At 36.9% G+C, this 20,781-nt stretch overlaps 1 protein-coding gene across 2 annotated transcripts in view; it reads left to right on the top strand.

The window, feature by feature from the left end:
- Positions 1 to 19,245: 19,245 nt before the first annotated feature.
- Positions 19,246 to 20,781, top strand: part of epha4a (eph receptor A4a) — a 59,261-nt gene continuing 57,725 nt past the window's right edge. For both annotated transcript variants that reach the window (XM_051700441.1, XM_051700440.1), the window contains exons 1-2: positions 19,246 to 19,393; positions 20,649 to 20,716. In XM_051700441.1, the coding sequence (XP_051556401.1) occupies positions 19,303 to 19,393; positions 20,649 to 20,716 (159 nt within the window). In that variant the 5' untranslated portion in view covers positions 19,246 to 19,302. The remainder of the gene's footprint in view (positions 19,394 to 20,648; positions 20,717 to 20,781) is intronic.

Here is a 20,781-nt window from a genome sequence, read left to right as displayed (position 1 = left end):
CACGGAGTGAAGACTACATCGCAGTGTCTTTTTTTTTTTTTCTTCTCCAGAATACATGCTGGAAACTTCTGAGGGTCCTGTCACTGTGAGAGTCCATGGGTTTTTGTCATTGTGTGTGTATGTCAGAGAAACAAAAAATGCATGCTAAGTGAGAGACACACAGCAGGAATTCCACAGCTAACTGTCACTTCCTCCCCCTTTCAGCACACAGTGTAGGCGGCAGCTCCAGTCTGTGTGTATGTGTGTCCACAGTTGGGTTGCTGTGTGTGTACATATACAGTATGTGTATTGCTTATGTATGCAGGAAAGAAGCTGTTTGTGTATAAAAGACCATGCCAGAATGTATATTTTTTGATGCCACTCTATCTTGTGTTTGTGTCATTGAAGCTCAGAGGAAGAGACAGAGAGAGACAGACAGAGAGTCCTTCAGTCTGTAAATAGAGGATGTGTCTCTGGTGTGTTAGCAGACTGAAGTGTGTTTATAGGCTATATGAAAGCCTGTACATTAACTAGCAGTCAGCAGTGGCTGAATGGATCTCACAAAAACAGGTACAGATCATATTTCAGCCTAATCTATATATTGATTTCAATATACAGATAAATAAAACAAATTCAAGCCAAAAATAAATAACAAATCTGAAAAAATTACATTTGTAAGTACCTCAATTTTAAGATTTTTTTTTTTTTTTTTTAAGAAGTTTTCATGACAATTAAGCAACCAAAACTGCATTATCGTAATGTGCTTGCATTTTTTTATTTATTTTTTTGCAATTCCTATTATTCTCAATGGTGATTCTCATTGCTGTAATACAGTAAATGTTTACAGTATTTCAATAAAAAAAATACTGTCATACAATTTTTTTTAGCAATAAAGTAAATAATATATAGGCCTAACTGTTTTAAACTATAGTGACTTTTATGGGGATTTTGCATCACGGTAATGGGAAAATGAACACCCAAGCATTGAGATTTTCTTTTTTGAAACATCAGTAAGTTCATCTCAGAGCTGCTCACTCTCTAGGTCAAAAAATATTTGGAATATTAAAAAAATGTTGACCACTAAAGCCCACAAAAATACAGATATATCAGGGATGTCCCGATACCATTTTATTTATTTATTATTATTTTTATTTTTTTAGAACAAGTACAAGTACCGATACTTAATTTTTGGTACTCGGCAATACCGAGTCCGATACCTCATTTTTTGTTTTAGTTTTCCTGAACTCCATATCAACAGTTTATTTAAATTTAAATCATCAAAATGGTGTTTAAATAAATTAATTCATTAAAACTTTAAACAAATGAAAATATTAAAATTAATTTTCAACATAATATTGTATTATTTTTTATCAAATTAAGTGCTTATATACAGAACCTCACAGCACAATCTTGTCAAATAAAGTGCTGCATAACGAGCATCACAAATGTGATATATCGCTCAAATATAATATAATTACTATTTATTTATTATTAGTTATAGTAGTAATACAGTGAATATTACATAACTTTACAGTAGTGATATATTTCTGTCATACCTTTTTTCATTTAAATGTAATTTTTTTTTTAAGTGTTTCTGTTTTACAATGATAGCTTTTCAGTCCGGAAAACCCGGTTGCTACGTGACTCAAAGTGATTATTAAACTGCATTTAATGAAGTATGTACTCTGTACTCTGTATGCCTTGCGCTACAAAGTGAATGAGTGCTCTGCCTGCTGTCATCTGTTACCAACAGAGCGCTCGATGCCCATGACGGTGTTTTCCCTGTATAAGCCAAGGAGGAACTTTAAAAGGTACGTGCAGCCGGCACAAAACTGTCTCCTCTCCACACATTAGCGCTCACATTTGAAGCGCACTGCACATGCAAACTATATATTTATCTCATTAAAACGCAGCTTTTGCGGTTAAATAATCTCCTTAGGACATGTGATTTTAATTTGTGAGCTGAAATTTTACGTAATAACATTTGTACGTCAGATGGAATCAGTTTTTGGTATCGGAGCATTTTTATGAGCAGGAGTACAAGTACATGAGTGTGGTATCGGATTTGATTGGGACGTCCATATGTATACATGCAGTATATGTATATATATATATATATATATATATATATATATATATATATATATATGATTCAAAACAGTCAAAAATTGTGTCAGTAGACAGTGACATTGTGGCATGAATTGCTGGAACACTCAAATTTTGAATATGTTTCTGTGAAAATTTATTTTACTCATATTTATTAAAAATGTTACATTATTTAATTGCTTTAGGCAATTGTTGCAGTTTTGCTACATTGATTCTCTGAAGGTTAGTCATGAAAATGGTTTCACAATGCAAAAAAATAAAAAAAATAAAAAATAAAAAATAAAATAAATTACAGTCCTAAAAAAGGTTTCATTTCTTTATGCAAAATAAAAATAGTTTTTATTTCTTTTAATTGAAATATAAGCCAGACATGATCTTGACAGGTTTTGTGAGATTCACTCGGGTGTGTTTGTATTTCTCAAAGATTGTACTGGTGCTAAATCTATAGGACAGTAAAAACCTTCCATACAGGACAGGAAATGACATTGATGAGGTGCAGTTGCTATGCAATCTGTCTGTTTGTCAATGGGTCATCCTCTGTACAAGCACCGAACCAAAAACCCTAAAGCCTAATGATTTGCGATGGATGGACTAAGCAGTAGCCTGATGCTGATTACCCTGAGATTACGCAGGGTTTGAATAGGGATTGTAATCTAGTCGTAATTTATGTTTGCTCAGCGCAGATGTAAAGTCATTGTCATGAATGATGACAGCACTAAGAGACCACCCTGTATACAAGGGCGCATGACAATCATCTGAAATGAAATGAGAGATTACAGTGGATTAATGGTTTGGAGAGAAACGTGCTAATGAGAGACTGAAATGTCATCTTTGAGCTCAGAAACATGACAATTTCACTCAGTCTGCACAGAAGACCACTTTAAGGTCTTGTTAACATTATAAGTACAACAGAAAGAACAAAAATGTGTTTCTGTGTGTATGTAAAACTCGGCAAAAATGGCTGTTAGAAAAAAATACAATTAAATGTTAATGGGTTAATAGAAATATAAATCAATAAAATAAAAAAGTCACAGAAAATTAAAATTAAAAATGTTAATAAAAATACAAATACAAATGTTAATACAAAATAATGAAGCTTATGCTTAAGAAATATTCCGGGTTCAATACAAGTTAAACTCAGTCGACAGCATTTGTGACAAAATGTTAATTACCAAAAAAAATTATTTCGACTAGTCCCCCCTTTCATTAAAAAAGCCAAAATCAAGGTTACAGTGAGGCACTTGCAATGGAAGTGAATGGGTCCAGTTTTTGAAGGTTTTAAAGGCAGAAATATAAAGCTTATAATGTTATGAAAGCACTTACTTTCATTCTTCAAACTTTGTGTATTATTTGAGCTGTACGAATTTTTAAATCGTCATTTTTTACAGTAATTTTACGTTGTTATGGCCACGATGTTGTAAGATTGGAAATAACTTTACACAGAAAAGATTAGTAAGCGATTTTATCACACTAAAATCATGTTAACACACAGTTTATTTCTTGTGGCAATACTTTTGAAATAGTGAGTATTTTAACATTTACTGATTGGCCCCCATTCACTTCCATTGTAAGTGCCTCACCGTAACCCACATTTGTACTTTTTTTAAAGAAATGGAGGGATGACTTGAGCAACTTGTGTTGAACCTGGAATATTCCTTTGAAACAAAACAAAAAATCTGGCAAAAAAAAAAAAAAAAAAAAAAGAAGGAGAGAAATGTGGAATATATATATATATATATATATATATATATATATATATATATATATATATATATATATATATATATAACTTTTTCTTTTTTCAACTTTTTAGGTTTAAATGTATGTATTTAAGATTTTAGGTTAAAATGTATATTCCTATTTTTCATATATTAACTTTTTTATATAATCTTTAAAAACAGAAATATTCCATATAGACATTCAATGTAAAATGATATATATGCCATATAAACAGCATATTCTGTATAATAATGATATAAAAATTCAAAAAATGTTTAAATAGTTTTATATTGAGTATAATATGTCACATTGCAGATGATTTACCTAATACAGTTTATCTTATTTTAAGTATGGATAGGTATTTTTATTGGAAAACAAGACAAAAACACTGATTAAATATAGTGTAGTCAAGGTCTGTAAAAGTGTAATTTTTCTCTGTGATTCTATGTCCATTTGTGTGTGTGTGTGTGTGTGTGTGTGTGTGTGTGTGTGTTTAAACACATTTGAGTTTATTTTGGATCTGAAGTACTGTGGTTTGTGTGTTCCCCTCAGACCACATTCTGATTTTTCGACTGCTTGCCAGCTCCAGTCGAGATGGAAGTGGTTCATGGTCTGCCTAGAAATATGGGACTTAGACCACGCCTGCGTTTGTGTGCATATGTGTATGTTTTGGCTCAACACACAACAGTCTAGTGGCAACAGTGTACTTTATGCTTTTAATTTAGCAAGTGCATTCTATATGACTCTGCACTCTCTGGTCGGGTGTTTGTTTGAGTTGTTTATATGTGTGTGACTGTGTTTAGGCCTCCATATGGAGGTATTTACTCAGATGTCATGACACAACTGTGGAAAATTGTGTGTAGATCTGAGAGCACAGATTCATGCTGAGCCAGGCCTTGCCTCTCACAGGTACTCCCACATACTCTGAAGAAAACCGCAGGGGGGAGGCAGTTCTTTGTTACCCCCCTCCCATCAGGAAGAGCCAGGACAGGGAGTGGGAGGACAGCTGAATACCCCTTGTATCCACCCTTTGGTAGCAGGTAAAGCTTTAAACACACTTTGTCCAGAACAAAACAACCCCACAGTGATCCTCTTCTCTCCCTCTTTCTCTCTTTCACCCCTCTTTAACTCCGTAGTAGCCTCCGTCCAAAGGGAGATCAAGGTGTCAGACCGGAGTGCGGATTGGAAGTAAGCATTGGAAAACGTACTGACCCCCAGACCACATTTCCCCACACCCATCCGCAGATTACAAGCCCCACTGTGGCCAGGGCATGCCATCGACATTATTAATGGCTGCTAAAATGTGGCTACCTCAAGGTCCAGAGCTGAATAAATATCATTCATCATCGGCACAATTCAAACAAGCAAGACAGATGAGTATTAAAGTACAGTCTTTTAGCCAGCGGGGATGAATGCACTGTGTGTGTGTGTGTGTGTGTGTGTGTGTGTGTGTGTGTGTGTGTGTGTGTGCGTGTATACTCGGAAGAAAGATGTGTAACAACAGGGAAAAAGTTAAATATTTGACTTCAAGAGTACGTAGGGAGAGTGCAAACACTCTGGTGTAGCAGAGAACATTTAGCATTCTAATCTATTACAAATAGCCTCAATCTGGTTTATTTAATTCACTCAAGAACCCTTGAGCCCTGAAACAACCCTTAAAATGCCACTTTGTGCCCAAACTTTGATGGATTAACTAAAAGGAATAATTTAACCTACAATGGAAATTCTGTCATTATTTACTCACTGTTATTTACTCATTATTTAATTTTTTAAGTCTGTGAGTTTATTTGCCATATAATGCAAGTCAATGGTGACTCCGGTTTGTCATAAAACAAAACAAAAAAACATAATAAATAATCGGTGGGACTCATACATTTTATTTTAATGTCTTTGGAAGCCATGCAAAACATTTGTGTGATGAACAGAATGAAATTTAAGTTGCTATTCACTCTCAAATCAAATCATTAATAAACTCTGTAAATCAAATAAGACAGCTAGATGCCCCGGCATACTTCATACGAAATAGAAGAACGAACAGCTGTGACGTCATTTCGATCAAATTCTGGTCAAAATGAAGGTGTTTTTGAGTTCATCTCAGTGGTTCGGAACAGCTCTCCAGCGCGAAATTTCAAGAAAACTTTGCACCGGCTTCTTTCTGCCATTGGTGCCGGCGTGTAGAGTTATTAGCGAGCTGGTGCAGACTAACCTGCATCTCTATGATCGTTCGTGAAGAGACATTTTGTAGAGATATGTGATTTTTGTTTTGTTTAATAAATCTGCAAAAAGTATGAAATCTACTCAAATACTCTTAAGTGCCTATTCACTCTGTTGTTTGATATGCTGCTTCATTCATGTGCCGTCTGTAGTGGAAATCCATTCGTACATCCATTCTGCCTAAAGTGATATATGCCTCACTTATCATACTTTTGTCTGTATTCTGGCCATTAACACTCTTTTATACACCTATCTTTGCAATAGTATCAGTGTCATCATTAATTACAATAACAGAGTGTAACCAGCGAATATTACAGCAGCGTATAGCTTGTTAGCACATTAGCGCCTTGAATGCAGAATGTAACACATTATGACACATAACACATTATCGACAGCATACATATTACTTAAAATCATCATCGAGTGGTTAAAATAGCTTCTGATCTTGTGTGAATTCTACTCATAGAATGAGGCATATAGTCAATAATAACATATTTTAATGCCGTATTAGTTGATGTTTTACATGTAGTCTAGTTGCTCTTTATGTAATTGTGCCTAAATGTTCTCAAACAGTATCCCATTGCACAGCTTTTTTTAACTTCTTTTTGGCTCTGAGCGAAGAACGAAGAAGAACTTCTCCGTGAGTATAGCTAGGCCTTAAAGGAATGTTCCACATTTAATACAAGTTAAGCTAAATTGACAGAATTTGTGGCATAATGTTTTCTTTAAAAAAGCAAAAATCTGGGTTATAGTGAGGCACTTACAATGGAAGTGAATGGGGACAATGAAAGTGAACATAGCCAATGTTTGGAGGGTTTAAACAGAAATTTGAAGCTTATAATTTTGTAAAAGCACTTGCATTAATTATTCTGTTAAAACTTGTGTAATATTTGAGCAGCAAAGTCATTTAAATCACCATTTTTACAGTCATTTTAGGGTTTTAGAGTTTGTTGACATTACAAAATGGCCCCCATTCACTTCCATTGTAAGTGCCTCACTGTATCCTCGATTTTTTCTTTTTTTAAAGAAAGTTTTTGTGGAAATCAACATTATGCCACAAATGCTTTTGATTGAGCTTAACTTGCATTGAACCCAGAATATTCCTTTAAGTTGATCAAACGTCTTTGGTTCTTGCTACATGACGTCATGAAGTTTGGTCACGAGACACAATAAGAACCATTGAGGTTCAAAAGATTTTAATGTGGTGTATGTTTTTTTTTTCTTTCTTTTTTTTTTTTTCTTGACAGACCACAATCTCTATTTACTTGCTATATATAGCAAATTGTGTTTCTCACCTTTAGCAAAGGCTATTTTAGCACTTATGCTGATAAGCCTGATAGCATATATTGGAAGATGTCATTCAAGACTTTTTCACTACATTTATTTTTTAGAATGTATGCAACTCATAAAATTTAAGATGTTTATTAGATGTTTGTGCACAAGTATGATGTTTAAAATATAAAGTGATGCTTTCCAATTTGTGCCAGCAATATAGGTGTACCCACTGGGCAGCAATTGTGAGCAAAGTCAGTGATAGCCAATGAAACACCAATATCATGGTACTTTTTATAATGTAGTGTCCAAATGGCAGGGTAATACTGTAGTATTATATCCAAAAAATATGGTAATATAAAAAAATAAAAAAGTATAGATGGAGACAAAAAGGTTAACAACAATTTATGAAATAAAGCCAAGCCTTTAACTCCTTAGCAATATGCCCCAGTGCCTGGAGTAAGCAAAGAAAGTCTTTCACTGTAGACTGTTCACCCAAAATTGGACTAAAGAATTTTAATGGACTCTGGCAAATGGGAGTTAATTGGAGCGAAGTAGAGGTAAGGAAAGGTGGAGGGAAACAAATGGACTGTAGAAAGAGTCATGTTTCGGAAAAGGCACGCTGAGAAGGATAGCCACTATAGCAATTAAATGGAAACCGAACTTTAAGACAGAGCCGAAGGGAAAGAGCACATAAGAAACAGTGGAATTTAAAGTCCAAGCAGAAGGAACTGCATTCCTCCAGTAAATTGCTGTGGTGGGGAATAAAGACGATGCAAGAGACATCAGTCATACTTTGGAGTTGGAGACGCTTTAAATCACACAAGTCCTGTTCTATTTTCCTCCGGAACTTTTGAGCTTTTCTATGTATAAGCTTACAGTGTATAGCAGAGTTGCCTGTTTTCGCTGTTGTTTCGACTCTGGTTTGTGTTATTTATTGTTAGCTGTGTAGATACGCCGATGGGTAATGGAAATTTCCTTGACAAAATTATTCTGGAGCAGGACTAATATTCAGCGAGTCTTACCAAAATTTGTATTTCTGCCAACATTTACTCACCTTTATGTCATTCCAAACCCCCATAACTTTTTTCTTCAGTGGAACCAACCTGATCTTATGAGTATTCGTATGTATTCTTACGTTAAATGTGGTTCTAGCACATGAACATTACATTTGCTTACATTTGCATAGACACTGAAACGTACAATTTCAAAGTATTGACAGCATCTAAAACAATTATTTTACATATGAACAATTAAAGGCCGTGCAAATGTTTACAAATCCTTAATAAATCCATTATTTTTTTAATTCCTGGAATTAATAGGTTGATTTTATTATATTTACAATCAGTTAGATTAATTAAATATTAAATGCCATCACATTTGGGCAGTGGTGGCTCTGCGGTTAAGGCTCTGGGTTACTGATCAGAAGGTCGGGGGTTCAAGCCCCAGCACCGCCAAGATGCCACTGTTACGCCCTTGAGCAAGGCCCTTGACCCTATCTGCTCCAGGGGCACTGTATCATGGCTGACCCTGCACTCTGACCCCAGCCTAGCTGGGATATGTGAAAAAGAAGAATTTCACTGTATATGTGCAAATGTATAATGTGTGATAAATAAAGAAAATTATAATTATTTGTTTGACGCAACTGACACATAGACCTAGTTGGCATTATAACAGTTTTATTCTGTTCTGTGGGATTTCTGGTGACGTATTCATCTCTTAAACCAAGACTAAACTTTTAAATGTTAAAATAAATAACAATTATTTAATCGTTTAATCATTAATTTATAATATATATATATATATATATATATATATATATATATATATATATATATATATATATATATATATTGTTTACAGTGAGACACAAAAGGAGTTTTCAGAATGTGCTGATGCTAAAAAAGACCATAAAATACACTAATAGCACTATAAAACAATCACAAAATAATTCATTATATTTGTGCGCTATTATCTAACTCTTTGGAAGCCATATGAAAGCACTTTGTGAGGAATAGATCCAAATTTAATTCTTTGTTCAATGATCTTCATCTCCCTCCACTGTAGTGACTGCAACAGTCAAATCTGCACTCATTTAAAGATTCAAAAATTGCTATGTAGAATTTATGCATAAAATTTTCATTCTTGGGTCAACAAACTCTTTAAACATCAAATAATTTGGTTGCTTTGTGCAGGATTACTTTCAGTATGGAACAAAAAATTACTTTACGCTGAGAACTGTTTTCCAGGTTTGGACGTAGGATTTTTCCTTGTTGCTAGGAACACACGGGACAGAAGAGCATTTCTGGGCTGTTGAGAGGTATTTTTTAGAGGCGGGTCTTATCTAAACTCCCAGAGGCCTTAAAGTCGGTCTTTCACCTTGCTAGGTCAGGTGATGAAAAGGGAATCGGCGGGCATCATGGGAACCAAATAGAGTGGTGGAGCCGGCGGAGTCGAGGGGTGACCTCACGGTGCTGCTGGGCGTCCTGCTGACAGTCAGACATAACCAAGACTACCAGCAAGTCTATTTTCACCAGTCCCTCTCACTCGTTCTTGTTGTCACACACTTAAACGCGCACACACACACCACCTCACTACTTTGCTTTAAAGTAAAACATGAGCACATACCCATATATATCACTTTCATCCCAGAAAAATTACTTTCCACTCTCTTTGTCCTCTGAACAATATAAACTCACCCATACTTTGATGTATTCTCTGCAAAATAAACACACATACACTCTCAATTCCACCAAAGATAACTATATTAAAGGCCTCTCTGAAGCTCACAGTAATACCAAAATAATTTGTTTGTTTATCAGCAAGCATGCCAACACGATTACCACACTAATTACTGCAGTCATTGCATAAAAAATTACCAAGTGTGAGATGGTGCCTCCACTCGCACTGCAATATTTATATCATAATCATGTTATTACTGTAAACGTGGCTCACTTCACGACAGCTGTAATTAAAAACTGCTCTGATCGCACATGTCTGTGGCAGCTTAGCACTGCCTTACTGTCAGTAATTAACACTGCCGTCCCATCTCTCTCTCTTTCTTAATGAAAACACTCAGACAGATTATGGATTTCTCATTCATCTCAGAAGACCAGGCACGGGCAACTCACCTCCACAGCTACTGAACCATGTTTAAAACTGTAAGCACAAATCCCTCATTTTCTTTCTCCCTCCCGCATTCTCTACAATGCTGAAATCAATTGTTTAAGCTGCTAAAATTTAAGCCGTATTTCTGCCTTTAAGCAATGCTAAGGTGCTGCGTTCAGCTTGTTCTAGTAAAAGAGGACATATGAAACCATGTAAAGATAGAATGATATATGAAGGGGTTTTCACAGTGTAACTATTGTAATTTCTGACAAATGAAAGCACCGATTTGAAAAGCGGAGGGCTCTTCCATGTTCCAAGCCCTGCTTTAAAAATCAATATGCCAATATGAACAGATGGAAGGCATTGTGGATGGATTTCTTTACGCCATCCTGCGATATTTACATATCTAACTAGGTGGCTGATGCTCCAAGATCCATTCAATCTTGAGTCTCAAGACCTCAAGCCCAGCGTATGATGATTTATTACATTCTTGGCACTGGCAAAACTTCCTACCTGGCTGCTTTCCTCCCTGCTTGGCGGGTGTGTGCTTAAAGTCGGTCTTTCACCTTGCTAGGTCAGGTGATGAAAAGGGAATCGGCGGGCATCATGGGAACCAAATAGAGTGGTGGAGCCGGCGGAGTCGAGGGGTGACCTCACGGTGCTGCTGGGCGTCCTGCTGACAGTCAGACATAACCAAGACTACCAGCAAGTCTATTTTCACCAGTCCCTCTCACTCGTTCTTGTTGTCACACACTTAAACGCGCACACACACACCACCTCACTACTTTGCTTTAAAGTAAAACATGAGCACATACCCATATATATCACTTTCATCCCAGAAAAATTACTTTCCACTCTCTTTGTCCTCTGAACAATATAAACTCACCCATACTTTGATGTATTCTCTGCAAAATAAACACACATACACTCTCAATTCCACCAAAGATAACTATATTAAAGGCCTCTCTGAAGCTCACAGTAATACCAAAATAATTTGTTTGTTTATCAGCAAGCATGCCAACACGATTACCACACTAATTACTGCAGTCATTGCATAAAAAATTACCAAGTGTGAGATGGTGCCTCCACTCGCACTGCAATATTTATATCATAATCATGTTATTACTGTAAACGTGGCTCACTTCACGACAGCTGTAATTAAAAACTGCTCTGATCGCACATGTCTGTGGCAGCTTAGCACTGCCTTACTGTCAGTAATTAACACTGCCGTCCCATCTCTCTCTCTTTCTTAATGAAAACACTCAGACAGATTATGGATTTCTCATTCATCTCAGAAGACCAGGCACGGGCAACTCACCTCCACAGCTACTGAACCATGTTTAAAACTGTAAGCACAAATCCCTCATTTTCTTTCTCCCTCCCGCATTCTCTACAATGCTGAAATCAATTGTTTAAGCTGCTAAAATTTAAGCCGTATTTCTGCCTTTAAGCAATGCTAAGGTGCTGCGTTCAGCTTGTTCTAGTAAAAGAGGACATATGAAACCATGTAAAGATAGAATGATATATGAAGGGGTTTTCACAGTGTAACTATTGTAATTTCTGACAAATGAAAGCACCGATTTGAAAAGCGGAGGGCTCTTCCATGTTCCAAGCCCTGCTTTAAAAATCAATATGCCAATATGAACAGATGGAAGGCATTGTGGATGGATTTCTTTACGCCATCCTGCGATATTTACATATCTAACTAGGTGGCTGATGCTCCAAGATCCATTCAATCTTGAGTCTCAAGACCTCAAGCCCAGCGTATGATGATTTATTACATTCTTGGCACTGGCAAAACTTCCTACCTGGCTGCTTTCCTCCCTGCTTGGCGGGTGTGTGCTGTACACGTGCATGTCTCTTTGCTACTTGGCATGTATACTGTATATGTGTGTGCATGTATGAGTGTGGATGCAGATTTGTATTCATTTCCGTATGTCTTTGTTTGCTTGTCTGGGTGTCTTTGTGTGCATATGTCTGTGTATGTTTATGTCTTTGCATGACCGTAACTGAGCACGTTCATATAAATGTGACTTCACATGTTGGACTGAGACTCATTCAATTGAAACAACAAAATGGCTCACCATCTTCCTGCCTCTCTGCCAGCACCTGCTGCCGGTTTGAGTCTCTGTTTGCACGTCAAACTTTACCAATCAGCGCCACTGAGCATGGAACTGGCTCAGACAAATGGCACAGGATATTTAAACAAAGAGATATGAGACTGGATGGATTAATTCAAGGTTAGGATTACCACTAAATGGTTGTGGCAGTTTGCTTAGTCCTATGACAAAAGGCAGAATACAGTATTCCATGAGAGATCAGATGTCCAGCTCTTTGAGCTATGGTATACATAAGTCAGAGGGAGAGGTTATGCAGCTTTCTGGAGTATCATATTCAGAATATTGTAATGTGTTTTACAGTCATGGCTGACTCTCCCTTTCCCTTTCGTTTCTCATTCATCCTACATTTTTGCTTCACCCAGTCGAGACAGCTGCCTGGTGTGATGGGACCGACTGTGATGCCTTCGCCATTCCTAATGACTCCACTTATATTTGACGTGCTGTAGGACAACCTTAATGTTACACATTCTATCTGTCTTTTCTTAGGAGCCACTCCACCACATCTAAAGCTTGCTTTACTGCTGTGGGGTTGTGGCTGGCACTAGGCTGTTATTTAAAACTCTTATGAGGAAAACAAATAGCAAACAGAAGCCATGCTACTGCAAACCTTGAGGCCGTGTGGTGCTAAGTCTACACCACTGTGGGATGTTTACCAATGGCATTCTGGAGAAATAAAGCACCAATTCTAAAGGTGGTCACACTTCAGGATTGGTGATTCTGTAAGTGTGATAGTGCCAATGGGGTTTTGAAAACTCTCCAAAGCTCTGAGAAAATGGGAAATGAGTGATCGGGACATGTAGGAGAAGCTCTTCAAAGCAGATGTGACAAATTAGTGGTAGAAGCTGGGCTTGACTGTGTATCAGTGCTGGGGAATAGTTAACTACATTTTTCAGTAACGTGATAGTCACTCAGCTACTTTTAAAAAAGTGTAGCTTGACAAAATGCTACATATTTTGTTATTATGTAATATTATAGCACACATCAACCGAATCTGTGTCAACCCACGTTGAGAAATCTGATTCATTTTAGCGACTCGGTTCAATCAGACAATTCATTTCAGTGAATAGGTTAAAAATAACAAATCGTTTATATACTTACAGTAAGTAACTAAAATTCAATCATTTTAGTAACTCAAATGAATCTAATTGCCAAACAGAAGTATTTTTTATTTTTTTTGGATTGAAATTAATTGTTTACTACTACTGATTATCATATGTTTTAGTTAAAGTATATATATTAAGATTTTTAGTTTTACTAGTCGTTTTTAAAGTTATGTTTTGAAGATTTATGCTATCCATTGTTTTTTGTGCCCAATACTGCTTTGATCTTTTAAACTAAAGTAAATTAAAGTTTATGTTGTCAGATTACATAATTTGATACATTCAAATAATTATATTAAGGTACTTTTTGTTAACATTAGTAAATACATTAGGTATAAAGAACTAACAACTAACAATATTGTATTACAGCATTTACTAATCTAGGTTAATGTTCATTAATGAAAATACAACTGTTCATTGTTAGTTTATGTTAGTTCATAATGCATTGAGTGGTGTTAACTTATACACATTTTTAGTTTAAAAATGTAGTTGCATATGTTGAAATTAACAAAGATTAATGTATGCTGTAAAAAATATTGTTAATTGTAGCTTCAGTGTAGTTGGTTACTTATCAGTAACAACTTGTAGTATAGCTACGTAACTATTTTACAAAAGGGTAGCTTGACTGTAGTTTACCTACTTTCAATTATGACAAGCTTATAGCTTGGACAACTACAGATTTAAAGTAGCTTCCTTAATGCTGTGTATGTAACATTTACATAAAAACTGCCCAAACTCCATTCGAGTGCCCAATACATTGATTGTTGAGTATCTGATACTGTAGTTGGGAAAACATCAGGGACCCTCTTCTGCTGGTGATTAGAAGCTCCTATGCTATCCATTGATTTCTCTTCTACCTAGGGATGAATGGTTGAGAAGACAGAGCAGGGCTGATAGCTTTGTGTTTGATTTGCAGAGTCTGGAATCCATTCACACGCTCGAGGGAAGAATCATGTATAGAGACAAAGAAAAAGAGATATGGGGACCATGACTCAATTCTCATCTTTATCGGAAGGAGGAAGAGGGTTTTATGCAAAACCCTCAGCAAGGTCTTTTGGATATACTGAAAGACAGGCACATTCTAACAAAGACGTTTCTCTCTACATTTGGTTCCTCTGAATGGCTATAGAAACATGTAGTAACCGTACATCTTTATTGAAGATTTAAAACCAATCAATCTCTTATTTTACTGGACTCAGTCACATCTCAATCTTCCAGCTATGGCTGAAATCACCACCTGTGCTGTATTATAAGCTCTTGTTAAAAAAGGGAGATGTAGCCCCCAAGAAAAGGCTGAACCTCTCCTTCGATTCCTTTGTTCGTCTATCACAAACACCCACACGCTTCTCCAGACTGCTGAGCCTGTCCTTTTAATTTGGCCTGCCTGCATTCAACCCTCTTTATACATCCTCTACTACATTTTAACTAATTCATCACTCATTCAGTGTTTGTACTGTATGTGCTCAGGATGTACATATTAAAGAAGAGTTCCATTGGACATGTGTGTACATTGTGTGGAAGCTTCTGAGAAAGGCCAGAATGTGGGGCTTACAGAGAGTAGATGACCGTTATCTTGTTCGAAGTTGGCAACTACAGACCGCACAGTGTCCCTTTGGGGTTCTGGGTGTACTATGTCTGGAGACTTGTGTTAGCATCACACAATACAGATGTGTGGGCAGATGCCATCTGGGGCTCGGAGAACAAAACAGAGTGTGGGGGCACTGTTCAGGGAATTCAGTCAGGAGACCTGAGAATCTAGGAAAAGAATGGAAAATGATCTTAATGTAATTAATCAAAAAAGTGTGACACAAATGACCAAACACAGCGGCCCAGAGCAAAGCCTTGCACAAACACACCCCTCTTGTCACTGCTGCCTGTGGCGACTCCCCGCCCACTGGCTATAAAATGATCAATAGGCCTTCAGTAATATAAGCAGAAGGGATTGGCTGAGACCGCTAAAAGCAAACCGCCTCCTCGCTGGCTAATTGGGCCTTTATGATTGCGCAGTCTTTCGTGCACATCAAGAAAATAAAACACCATTCTCTTCATCAAACTGAGTGACAACTGATGTTGGGCTCTCATTTCGGAACGCCAGATGCTCCGCCTGACTTCATTATGCTTGGCGAGATGGTTTCGCCGGAGCAACGCCGGAGCCACAAAGCGTCTCGATTATGGCCCTAGAGACAAAGTCCTGAACGTCACCTGCTCTTCAGTCTAATGCTATTAAAAATGAGAAATCCCAAAGAGGCCCCACCGCATATGGATAAGAACAAAAACGTAACTTCTCCAGCCTATACATAAACAGGAAATGCTAGCTGTGGCCATACGAAACTTGAATGTTAAAGTACGAAAAGACTGTGCCCAGTTCCTCAACTAAGAAAATGGGTAAATAGGCTACAATGAGGAGCTTCTAGCCTTCACCCAAGCTGAGACCATTACAGCTTTCAAAAACAGCTGAAGACCTTTCCCTCAAGCACTTATTCTTAACCATAATAAAAGCATGTTTTTACCATTTAGTAAAACTTATATTTTCTTTCTACTGTTGTTACATTTTCTTGATGCTCTTGCTTTGTTTGTATTCTGGGTTACTGTTGAATCTTGCCATTGCACCATTGCTAATATTGAAGGATCCTTTATGATATATTGCTTGTGTTTGGATAAAAGCATCTTCTAAATGAATAAATATTAATTTTAAATTCAGCTATGGTTTAGAAAAAAAAAACATCATTATCATGTAATATTTTTTTTTTTTTTAACTATATGCACATATTACACTGCCTTTAGACACTCACTGAACACTTTATTAGGAACACCTGTACACCTACTTATTCATGTGATTATCTAATCAGCCAATCGTGCTGCAACAGTGCAGTGCATTAAATCATGTAGATACGGGACAGGAACTTCAGTTAATGTTCACATCAAACATCAGAATGGGGGAAAAATGTGATCTCAGTGATTTCGACCATGGCATGATTGTTGGTGCCAGACGGGCTTGTTTGAGTATTTCTGTAACTGCTGATCTCCTGGGATTTTCATGCACAACAGTCTAACTCAGAATGATACCAAAAAAAACAAAATAAAATGGAAAAAAAAAGAAAACATCCAGTGAGCGGCAGTTCTGCAGACGGAAACGCCTTGTTGATGAGAGAGGACAACAGAGAATGGCCAGACTGGTTTGAGTTGACTAAAGGCTACTGTAACTCAGATAACTGTCTGGTTTGGTTCAGCTACAAAATCGGACATCAGAAGAATACAAAGGACAGTTCGGACTGCTGAGCATATTATTGGTTGCCCACTGCCCTCCCTTCAAGGACTGTACACTTTCAGAGTGAGGAAAAGGCCTGGAAAAATCACTCTGGACCCCACTCACTCAGCCCACTACCTTTTTGACCTGTTGCCTTCTGGCAGGCACTACAGAGCACTGAGCACCAAAACCGTCAGGCACATGAACAGTTTTTCCCCTCAGGCTATCCATCTCATGAACAGTTAAAACTGCAAATTGTGTGCAATACACATTCCCTCGCATCTGTATATAACAGATTTGCATTTGTACACAAGTCTATATATATATATATATATATATATATATATATATATATATATATATATATATATTGTCTCATTGTGTAATTCTAGATATCCTTATATTTTCTATTCACTTTTTATTTTTATTCTATTTTTTTTTTTAATTAATTTATTTATTTATTTTTATTATTATCTCTGTCTTGTTGTATTGTTCATGCACTGGAAGCTTCTGTCACCAAGACAAATTCCTTGTATGTGCAAGCATACTTGGCAATAAAGCTCATTCTAATTCTGATTCTGATAACCACTCTGTACAATTGTAGTGAGCAGAATAGCGTCTCAGAATGCACAACACATCGAACCTTGAGGCAGATGGGCTACAACAGCAAAAGACCATGTTGAGCACTTTACTAGGAACATGGTGTTCCTAAGAAAGTGCTCAGTGTGTGTATGTGTAAAACTGAGACATTTACATTGTATACATGAACTGGCAGGTCTATTTCCGGTTATCTAGCAGTTAAAAAGGATCGGACAATGTATACATAAGTTATACTGTATACAGTACATAATGCTGATGAATGGATAGATGGATGGATGGATGGATGGGTAGACTTACATTTACATTTAGTCATTTAGCATACATTTTTATCAAAAGCATCTTACAAATGACAGACAGACAGACAGACAGACAGACAGACAGACAGACAGACAGACAGATAGATAGATAGATAGATAGATAGATAGATAGAAAGATAGATAGATAGAGAGATTATTGCCGTTTCAGAACAAAAACACTGCCCTACTATCACTCTTTATCCCAGGCACGAACGTTAATCTTCTACTGACAAAACAATGAAGTGCTACAACTGTTAATGTTAACAGTATAAATATTGGCTTGGCTCTTTCAGCTCCGTCAGCTTCGAGGGCGGCACCCAATAACTCAGACTCTCCCTTGAAGGCCATCCATATGCAAACACACTGTTGTCAAAGTTGTCAGCACACAGTCAACCCCGCCACCCATTACAGGATGTGAATTGGCTCATCAGGTGGGCAGCATGCAGTAAGTCAAAGCGCAGAGCGTGAATCCAAAACGATCTACGAGCATCTGCCGCTATTGATGGAATTCTACAGTGAAAAAGACGCGTTTAATGCTAAACTCTGATTGTGGGCGTCATGTAAACGCTTGATTGACAGGGGCCGGAGGGGTCGTAAAGTGTAGGCGTCCAGTGGATAAAGGATGGAGGCATAAAAGGGACAAACATTTACAAAGATAACTTTTGGTCTTGCTTTGCAGCAATGGACCTTATTCAGAGTAACGCCATATTTGATTTTTGACGTGAATGAAAATATGCCTTTTTATTCCCGTTAAAAATTTAAATTATCTCTCCTCTTAAAAAAAAAAAAAAAAAAAAAAAAATCTATACTTAGAAAAACTGTAGAACTCAAACACTAAAATTTACATCAGGATGCAACAAAAGTCGATTTACATTTTAAGCATTTTCCTCATTGCATGGCGTTTAACGCAGCCTTGAGCATGCAATAATTTAGTTATTAATTTTGTTTTCCAAAAGTAAAATGTCAACTGATACAAATATTTACAGATTGACAGACTGAAAACGTTTCACTTTTTGTTGAGTGTTGTGGGTATTGCAAACACTAGAAGGCGCACTTGCTCTTCCCACTATTGAGACCGTCCAGCTTCACTTCAGGACTTTTAAGACCAATGCAGTTTTATGTGTGACGTATACGGCAATAATAATTATGATCAGGGTATTTCCCATATATTATTAACCATGTTCTGTAGGCTATTTAAAACAGAATTTGCATTAAAATAGCCCCTATCTTCTTTTTATCTTACACGCGTATAAGTTTATGTAAAACGCAAAGGCTTGGAAAAAAATAATACTTTTTTTTATACTTATACATTCTTAAGTTACCATATAGGCTACCCGACAAATGGGCTGGCTATTTACCCGAGCGGACAGTCTGTTGACTTTTGGTGTCTCTCTGTGACAGGCGCGTCAGGCAAAAAAAGATCCGCCCCTTGGCGGTGTTCAGAGCGCTCTATGCATCACTCTCAAACGCTTATTCCACTGGGATAGACGCAACTTCGGTCCGTTCGCGGAGCGAAGGAGACGCACACCGAAATAACACCAATGGCTGCGCTTGTATTCACTGCGACTTTTGCGCTAACAATTTGGATACCGACTTTCGCATTATCCGCACGGGTCTACCCTCCTAATGAAGGTAAGGTATTGCCAAACCGAATGAGCAAAATATTCTGCAAGAGTTTTTGTTTTTTCGTTGGGGCTATGACTTGGAACAGTGTAGAGTGACCACTATTTCTTAATGCCATCTGCTTTTTTTCGGGACTTTATCGCGATGACGAAAAAGGAATTATAACAATTTTACTTAAAGTTCCTTTGGGCATCTCCAACTGTCTGTCGTTCTCAGATCCGCAGCCCTAGTCGAAGACTGAGCCGTTGTTTTCATCAAACGAAGTTCAGTCAAACTCGGACTCTAGACTGCACTAAACACGCACTGGTTCAACTTCTTTATTTTTTATTTTATTTTAATTTATTATTTAATATATATATATATAATGTACAGGCATGACTATGGAACATTCAGCGTATTGCTAACGGATTGACGGACACTTATGTTTTCGCGACAGTGTTTGATTTTTGTGGAGTGTTGAACCTAAATTCACAGCATTTGTTCAGCGTAATCAACAGATACGCGCAAAAGACAAATGATACATGCATTTCAGACTAATTTAACGGTCTCGCTTAAACTCCTGGAACTGTCACATAACACTGGCTGCACGCTTTTAATTACCGGATTCTAGTATATTATAGCTAGATTTGTTTGGGCATTAGCATATATTTAAAAACAAAAACCACTCGAAATTTAAGAGAGCTATTAGAATTAGCACAGTCATCTGCAATCACAACGAAGCCAAATTTAACTGCTTATCGAAACTACTAGTGAATCATAAATTCTGAAACGCTTAGAAATAATAATAATTAAAAAAATAGAAAGTAATAAAAAGATAGGCTATTGTGTATTGTAAACACACGCCTTCTACACATTCCTTTATTATAGCGCTGGACATTCATTACCGCTGCTTATATTTCCTATGTCAGAGGAATTAATTGTGCCTGCAGAACTCGGCTTACTGATTAAAACATTACATTATCAAGCAACCCTATAAAATATACATTATACTTAGGCCAAATATGCGTCTGAATTAATTAACTATTCACAACCCATTTGTAAAACAGCAGACGAATACACAACATAATCCTAAATCAGTTTACTTCATGGAAATACGTGGTAAAGTGTAAAAAAAAAAAAAAAAAAAAAAACTTATACAGTTCGGAACAAATAGTGTAGCAACAGAAACAAGTTGTGACTTATGAGTTACTTTGATCTAGTCATAATGGATGCTAGACGTTGATCATCCATCATCAGTGATTCATGACATCTTGTCTCTCTGCAGTGACGCTGCTGGACTCGAGAACTGTACAAGGCGAACTGAAATGGGTTGCAAGTCCCACGGAAGGAGGGGTAAGTCTACAGAGTAGATAAAATGTTGCTTTTATGTATTTATTTTTTTATTTTATTTATTTTAA

The sequence above is a fragment of the Myxocyprinus asiaticus genome, chromosome 6 (genome assembly GCF_019703515.2).
Source record: "Myxocyprinus asiaticus isolate MX2 ecotype Aquarium Trade chromosome 6, UBuf_Myxa_2, whole genome shotgun sequence".
NCBI classification, from domain to species: Eukaryota; Metazoa; Chordata; class Actinopteri; order Cypriniformes; family Catostomidae; genus Myxocyprinus; species Myxocyprinus asiaticus.
The sequence above is the reverse complement of the archived record's forward strand: the minus strand, read 5'-3'. Positions and strand labels throughout refer to the sequence as shown.